Genomic DNA, 8,183 nt, shown 5'->3' on the forward strand with positions numbered 1-8,183 from the left:
TGTCCTTATACTTCTGTGTGACTAATTTTTCTAAGGGTTAAATACCCTTCTGTGTGTGTTCATCTTAGGAATCTGTTTTTCCTTTGGCTGCAAGTGGCACACAAGCATGTGCTTCATTCTGGACTCGAATGGCAGCTAAGGGTCATAATCTTGAGGGTTCTGCCGGTCTCTATAAGCCTGGACATTATTATGATTTTGAGTTTTGCCCTACATTTACCTCCCACTCTTTCCAGAACCGTCTTCTATGCTTCCTTTCAAAATGACTAGTAGTAAAAATCAGGCACCATCTACTTCTTCTCAGCATTATAGAAATTGAGAATCACCACATCTGTTGGTGATAGGAATGCATTGTTTCCACGTGTCTTTGGTTTTCTTCGCTCTTCCTTGCCCCAGACATAGGCCAGTGGTTGCACCTTAGATGAGCACTTGGATGCTTTAAGTCTCCAGTCACTACTCATCAATGTAGATTATAGAACATTGCCTTTGTGGACTATGTTATGTCCCTTGACCTTGATGTTTCCAGACACTGTGGTCCTAAATTCCGTTCCTTTGGATGTTTGATTCTGGTTAAGAAGTCTCCAACATAATGGACCCGGCTGGTTCATAGAGTTTTTAAGGCTGAGAACTTCAGATGCAGATCCCTACACCTGTCTTCTGAGATGCAGCTGGGTGAATGTTTCTTAGCTAGTAGTTCAGCACTTAATTTTAAGTTGGGCCTGACATGATACATACATAGTGTGAAAATTTGATAAAATAAGAAATACAGTCCTTCATTTTAAAGATGTAGAAGGTTGTGGCTCTACCAAAACTTTTCTACTATCACGTTTTTGAGACATGGACTTGACCACGGGAGTTGAGATGCCTGAAATTAACCTTTTTTTTTTTTGTATGGCATTGATCTGAATGTTCCTTCCTCTGTCTGTCACTCAGGTCTGCATCGTGCAGAAGCGAGACACAAAGAAAATGTACGCAATGAAGTACATGAACAAGCAAAAGTGCATCGAGAGGGACGAGGTCCGGAACGTCTTCCGGGAACTCCAGATCATGCAGGGCCTGGACCATCCTTTCTTGGTCAACCTGTGGTGAGTGGTCTTACTCTGGGGGTTGCCCGTGAATCTCACATTATGGAGCAAAATGCAGACTTGGGCCCATTGAAAGCAATCTTTGATGTCATAAAGGGGAAGGAGTTAAATATTCTGGGGTCAGGTGTTCTTAAATATTGTGTGAAGCACAGTGTCTGATGAACTCGTTAAAGCACTTGCATTTATTGTTTTTAGTTGAGTTCAGTTTTTTAAATTTTGTTTTCTCAACTAAAATTTGAGTCAACATTTACAGATCAGATTGGCTTCCTATTGAACAAGGTATACACATTTTGTTTCATAACGTTGATTGTAATCCCCTCGGTGTTACAGCACCATTCTTGCTTTCTCCTTCCTGTGTTCACTTGTCCTTCTTTCTTGCTCCTTTCTGATGCAGAGCTTTGTTTTGACCTAACACTGCCCTTTTAATCTCATACGGTTCACTGTGTACTGAGGAGTACACACCTCTTTGATATTATTGACTAATAGTTCTCTCAGATCCATCCATCCATTCAAGTCATTCAAACAAATGTACATCAGACCTCGCCTTGATCCTAGACCTGGCTGACCATCCCAGAAGATTCAAGTATAGATCTGTTCTTACCCTCAAGTTGCTCATAGTCTTGTGCAGATAAAAGCCTCCCACTTGCCTTTATCCCACCGTCGGCACGCCGTTTTCCAAAGACAATGCTTTTAAAATGTTATTAAGTGCTGTTGAAGTGGTTCCAACTCCTGGCTATTCCATCTATGGTAGAATGGAGCACTGTTTTGAACTGTCTCACAACTGTTCTTACAACTACTGGGTCCGTCCATCTCATTGAGGTTTTCATGTTTCTCCCTGACCCCCTCCTTCTCCAGGGACTGGCCCTCTTTACCCCATGTCCAGAGTATATGAGAGGAAGTCTCGCTGTCATCTCTTTTAAGGAGAATTCTCTCCGTACTTGTTCTGTTTTTAAATATGTTGTTGTTGTCATGTACCGTCAAGTCGCTTGCGACTCATAGTGACCCTGTGTACAACAGCCCTAAACTCTGCTCTGTCCTGTGCCAATCGCACTGTCTCTGACACACCCATCCCGATTACCCCAGTCACTGAATCAATCCACCTCATAGAGGGCCTTCCCCTCCTGCACTCTCCATCCACCCTCCCAAGCATGATGTGTCTCTCCAAAGACCGGTCCCTCCTTACAACATGTGCAAAGTATGTTAGATGGAGCCTCAGAATCCTTGCCTCCAGGGAGCTGCCCGGTTTAACCCTTTCCAGGATGAATCTGTTTGTTTTCCTAGCAGTCCATGGTATTCTCAATACTCTTCTCCAGCACCACAGCTCAAAGGCATAAATTTTCCTTCTATCCTCTTTAGTCATTGTCCAACTCTCTGATGCATTACAAGTGATAGCAAAGACCATGGCCTGTATCAGACACACCTTAGTCTCCAGAGAGACACCATTGCTCTTCAGTACTCTGAAGAGGTCCCTAACAGCAGGCTTTCCCATGGAAATGCACCTTTTAATTTCCTGGCTACTGGTGCCAAGAGTGTTGACTGTGGAGCCAAGCAAACTAAAGCTGTGAACAATCTCAATCTCTTCACCATCCATCCTGATGCTGCCGATTGGTCCAGTGGTGAGAATCTTTGTCTTCTTGACATTGAGCCTCAATCCATATTGTAGGCTGCAGTTCTTGACCCTCTGCAGCAAGCGCTTCAGGTCCTCCTCAGTTTCAGCAAGCAGGGTTGTGTCATCTGCATAACGCAGATTGTTGATAAATCGTCCACCAATCTTGACCCCACATTTCTCCTCATAGAGCCCAGCCTCCCGGGTAATCTGTTCTGCATACAGGTTGAAAAGGTATGGAGATAGGATGCATCCCTGGTGTATGCCCTTCCCAATTTTGAACCATGCAGTGTTTCCTTGCTCTGTTCTGACGACTGCCTCTTGGTCCAAGTATATACTTTCTTTAAAATCCATTTTTTATTTACAGAGATATTGTGCAGATAGTACAGAGAGTTCCATATTCCAGTTCACCCTGCTGCACGCTACTTCTCCTGTTATTAATATTGTGGTACATTTTGTACAATTGATTGACCTCTATTAATTCACTATTACTGATTGTCAGACTGGATCTCTACAGAAGCAATCACACGGAAGCACATATGCATAGAAAGAGACTGCTGGAGGGGGGAGGCAGAGAGAGCACGCTTCATTTATAGCAAGGAGATGACTAATGTACTTTAAGGTGCTGGGGAGTCTCAGGTGTTAGGGTCCGACCTCAGGAGAGAGGCTTCTTCTGACTTACTTACATACGTGCGGCGGCTAACATATGCAAGGTCAGCAGCTGAGGCAGGGTGCAAGTCCAAGGACAAAGAACTAGAGGTGGCGAGTCAGAGGCAGGGGTCAGACCGAGAAAAATGACGAGAGCTGTGCCAGACACCTTTCCATATTCCTTGTCGACCACACCTTCACTGAAACTCCTTTTCAGTTGATCGATGATATCAGCGCGGTGATTACATTATGTAAGGTCTCATCATGGAAATGATTCGATGAGATCAGATCTCGTCAAGAGAACGATTACATTACATTCGTCCTCATCAAGGGAATGACTGCATCGTAACTGCCAAGCCGGCGTATCCTCAGCGGCCATGTTGGCACCCAGCCTCAGCCGTCACACTCACCGAAGTCTACAGCTTACGTTAGGGCCCCCTTGGTTTTGTAGAGACCTGTGGCTTTTACAAATGCGTGCCATGTGTCCACTGTGACAGTTTCACACAAAGTCATTTCATTCCCTTCAAAGTATTCCATCTTCCCCCTTCCACAAAAATCCAGCTCCAGAAAAACTTACTACCTGGTGCCTCCTTTGTGTCTGAAACTGTATTGGACTTTGGGAAACAATAAGAAAAGAAGTAGTGTGTGCTTTCTAGTGTGAATTCATTTCATAATAAACGGCATTATCATCTGGATTCCTTGAGGAGTAAACTCATACTTAAGTTCTTTGAAGAGTAGACATCTCCAGAAGGAGAGGGAGAGATGTCTCCAGAAGAAAATATAAAGAGACAGTAACTGCTGTGTCTTTGGCATACATATCTGTGGTCACCTCCTTGTACTCTGATAGTTTCAGTCCTTGTAAGGAAGTAACCAGCCATTCACACTTACTGGACTCTGGGGGACACACTCTATTATATGTTTCACTGCTCACTGCAAGGCTGGCAGTTCAAATCCACCAGCTGCTCTGAGGGAGGAAGATAGGAAGTCTCCTGTCTAAGGATTTACAGCCTCAGAAACCCAACAGTGTGTTGAATAGTGGAGCAAATGGTTAGTGTGCTTACTGCCAAAGCAAAGATTGATGATTCAAGTTCACCCACAGGTACCTCGGGGTGGAGGGGAGGAAGAAAAAGAAAGATCTGGAGGTGCTCCTAGATATCAGCCACGGAAATATCTTATGGAGCACCGTGCTAGTCTGTCACATGGTGTCGTCAAGCGTCAAATCACCTCAGTTGCTGGTAGTTTGTTTCTAGGTATCAGGTTTACTCTTCCTGACTTCCTCTTCATTTCCTACCATCATTATCCCCAGAGAGCTTTGGTGACGTAGTTTGTAGAGAATTATGGCCCAAGTCCAAAGCCATTGCCTCTCTGGAGGTTTAAATCCACCAGTGGCTTCAAGATAGAAAGACAGATAGTCACTCCCTACACAGTTTACAGCCTCAAAAACCCAGTGTGGCGGATCCGCTGTGAGTCAATTCCTACTCAACCACAATGAGTTTGAATCATTCATTATCTCCATTTTACAGATGAGGTCACTTTGATGGGATTTGAACCCAGGATGTCTGGTATTATGACACACATACCTAATCCTGCTAACAGAACAGCTCCTGCTGGACCTCTCCTTTCCTGCTTAACCTGCTCATCCTACCCTCTCCCTGGCTTGGAGCCCGGCTGCTGGCATCTCTCTGGAGGGCTGTCCTTCAACCCCTGCTCTGTTAGTGCACAGTGTGGAACAGCGTGGAACGGCTTGTTAGGTTCATAAGGACATCACCACTTTCTATTAATCAAATGCCAGCTTCTCATGTCATTATACGGAGGATAAATTGCCCCAGCCTTGGAAATCCTGCCTGGACCCCTTCTCGTTACTCGTTCTCGCTGACATGCTCCGTAACTGGCACGAGGAAAGGCCCCCGTTGATTAGTTTTCATGACAGTTTTGCTCTGAGGAATGAGTGATTTTTATTCCCAGCCAGGAGGATCCAAGTGGAGTTGTCAAATGCAATATTTACACCTATTCTAAAGAGCAGCTGACTTCCTCTCTGGGGTTTTAGACAGCCGGGGCAAAGTAGGGAGAGGACGAAAACTCACCGCCCGCAGGGTGAGCACGGCGTGTGAGAGGTGCATGGCTGGGAGTTTGGTTAGCAGAGGGAAGTAGGGCAGATGTGAGGGGCAATACTTCAACTGATACTTCTCCTGGGCTTTGATCCCAGCTCTGCCCCGTATAGGATATGAAGAGAGGGACTTGACGCACCTCTTTGTTTCTCAGTTTCTTCATATGTGCAATGAAAATGATACATGTGACTGTGTCACAGGGTTGCCGTGACAATCACAGGCAGCACCCAAGTCTGGCACCCACAGTCTTAGGCGTATGACTGCTTTTGTGGTTAATTGCCATCAAGTCGAGTACAGCCCATAGCGACCTGGCAGTCAGTGGATCTGAACCCTGTCCTCTCCTGTGCCATCCTCACAGTCCTCGGCACCTTCAAGCCCCTCGCCGCAGTCACTGTGTCTGTCACCTGGCTGAGGGTCTGCCTCTCCTTCGCTGTCCCTCCACCTTCGCTAGCATGCTGTCCCTCTCCAGTGAATAACCTCTCCTAACAACATACCAAGATCTGTGGGATGACGCTTCATCATCTTTGCGTCTAAGGAGCACTCCGGGTGCTCCTTCTCCAAGACACGTGTGTATTTCTTTTTGCAGTCCACGGGATAGTCAGCACTCTTCTCCAACACCACAATTCAAAGACATCAGTTTTTATTCTGTCATCCTTGGTCATCCGGCTCTCAGATGCAGAGCAAGTGACTGAAAAGACCGTAGCCGGAAGCAGGTGCACCTTAGTCCTCAATAATTTGGAGAAATCCCTGATACAGACTTACCCGGTGCAAATGGCAGCCACTTAACAAAGGACCACCATTAGGAGCCCTGGTGGCCCCGTGGCAGGTAAGACGCTGCTTTACATTCCCAAAGGCTTGCAGTTCAAATCCAACCGCTGCAGGGGGAGAATGGGCAGTCCCCTCTTGTACTGCCTCTGAAAACCCACTGGAGGGTCGGCTGTGAGTCAGTTATGATTCGATGGCACACAACAACAACAACAAACAGCAACAACATTATTAGTGTTGGGGCTCTGGTGGTACAGTAGGCGATTTGTTGGCTTGGCAGCAGAAAGCTTTGTGATTCCAACCCACAAGGCAGTAAACAGAAGACAGGTGGGGAGTCTGCTCCCTGGAGCCTGGGAAACGGAGTGCAGGGTCGCCTGAGTGAAAAGCCTTTGGACAGCAGTGGGCCTGGTTTTGTTTAGTAAAGGCCTCCTGGTGGTACAGTGGTTAGAGTGCTGGTCGGCACTTGGACTTCTTGAAAGGGTCACTGAGTTGGACATGACTCCCCGGCCATGGGTTTGATGGTTCCGTGGATTAGTGTTGGGATCACATTAGTCGTCCCCAGTGGACCTCAGCTTGTGGTCTGGTCACTTTGCCTTTAAGGCTGAACTCTGTGTTCTCGTTTCTTTCTCGGATTGCACACACACACATACTAACAGCTAGAATTTCACCTTGATATGTACGTACAGTGACTATTCTTGGCTCCCAACTGCTTCCAAAGTCCGTTTCGACTGTCTGATTGGTCATATTTACCAGACCTTCTCTTGAACGGTTTTGTTTAAAATGTTAGCAATGGGTTCAGTGCTATCTCTTTACTATTGAATTAACTACAAGAATAAGTGCCTAGTAGGATAGAGTGAAAATCCAAAGCTGTTAATATTTAACTGATCCGAACTCATGGCACCCTTTAGGACCAGGCTATAGTCCTTTCAGAAACAACTGAAATGGCTCTTTGAGAGCCATTGATGAGTTCAAATGACTCACCTTCCAGCTAGTGACGGTGCCACTCGGGCTCCTGGCGGGGTAGGGCAAGAACAGGTACCTACAATCATTGTGGACAGGTGTGTGACAAGGGGGTCAGCTAGAAAGAGGAAGGCGCTCGAAGAGCTGGATTACCACGGTGACTGCGGCACGGGCTCTGCCACAGCGGCCACTGTGTGGATGTCACAGGGCAGGATTTCATCCTGTCGTGCACAGCTTTCACGTTGTGCTAGAACCAACTCAGTGTTCCCAACAACAGCATGACAAGGGCATGTTTCTAGAACCTTCTCTGAGTGCCAGTGAACCAAGGCAGTATGCACCATCTCTACGTACCAAGGAAAAACCCCACTTACTGGCATTTTTGAGACCTCTGATCAAATAAACCCCTGTGGAAACTACTTACAAACCTTATCCGCAAGTAGAGCTTCTCTGTCCTGGATGAAAAGAAAGCACGAGCAGAAAGAAAGGCATCTATGGAGAAGACGAGCTAGAAGTCCCTCCGGGAACCTTTGACAGATGATCTGTGCCTTCCACTAATGACGGCCGGCTCAGAGGAGCATCATTTCCATAAAAATAATCATCCCTGGCTTCGGCCACTGCTGCCGCGTCCTGACGAATATGTCATCATTCAGCCTCGATTAGACGTCACAGTCGGCCCCAGGAGGGTGTGCGTGTGAGGGAATTCAGGCTGACCAAGGAAGAAGACAGGAATGAGCCCAAGACGGCAGCAGCATTGCAAAAGGAACGATCTCCTGGAGCTTGAGGGAAAGCAGAGGCCCGTCAAAAGCCACACGCAGGAGGCAGTCGGCCACCCACCACTCGTGGTGCCAGCCGTTGATGGTAGAATAGCAACGACAGTTGTGGTCTGCACCAAAGCTTACAGACAGGATGGGAGACATCCAACCAGTAGGTGTTTGTGGGTTTCTGCTCCCCCTTAATTTGAGGCATCATGTCCCTTGGTGTGTCCTGGAGTTAGTCGTCCACCATCACCAAGTG

The 8,183-nt window shown here is 46.7% G+C and overlaps 1 protein-coding gene across 2 annotated transcripts in view; it reads left to right on the forward strand.

Annotated features, from left to right (window-relative positions):
- STK32B (serine/threonine kinase 32B) overlaps positions 1-8,183 on the forward strand; it is a 572,207-nt gene that overhangs the window by 171,549 nt on the left and 392,475 nt on the right. For both annotated transcript variants that reach the window (XM_006893582.1, XM_006893583.1), the window contains exon 3: positions 931-1,082. In XM_006893582.1, the coding sequence (XP_006893644.1) occupies positions 931-1,082 (152 nt within the window). The remainder of the gene's footprint in view (positions 1-930; positions 1,083-8,183) is intronic.

The sequence above is a fragment of the Elephantulus edwardii genome, unplaced genomic scaffold, assembly GCF_000299155.1.
Source record: "Elephantulus edwardii isolate Elephantulus edwardi_28Jun2011 unplaced genomic scaffold, EleEdw1.0 scaffold00129, whole genome shotgun sequence".
Lineage (NCBI taxonomy): Eukaryota > Metazoa > Chordata > Mammalia > Macroscelidea > Macroscelididae > Elephantulus > Elephantulus edwardii.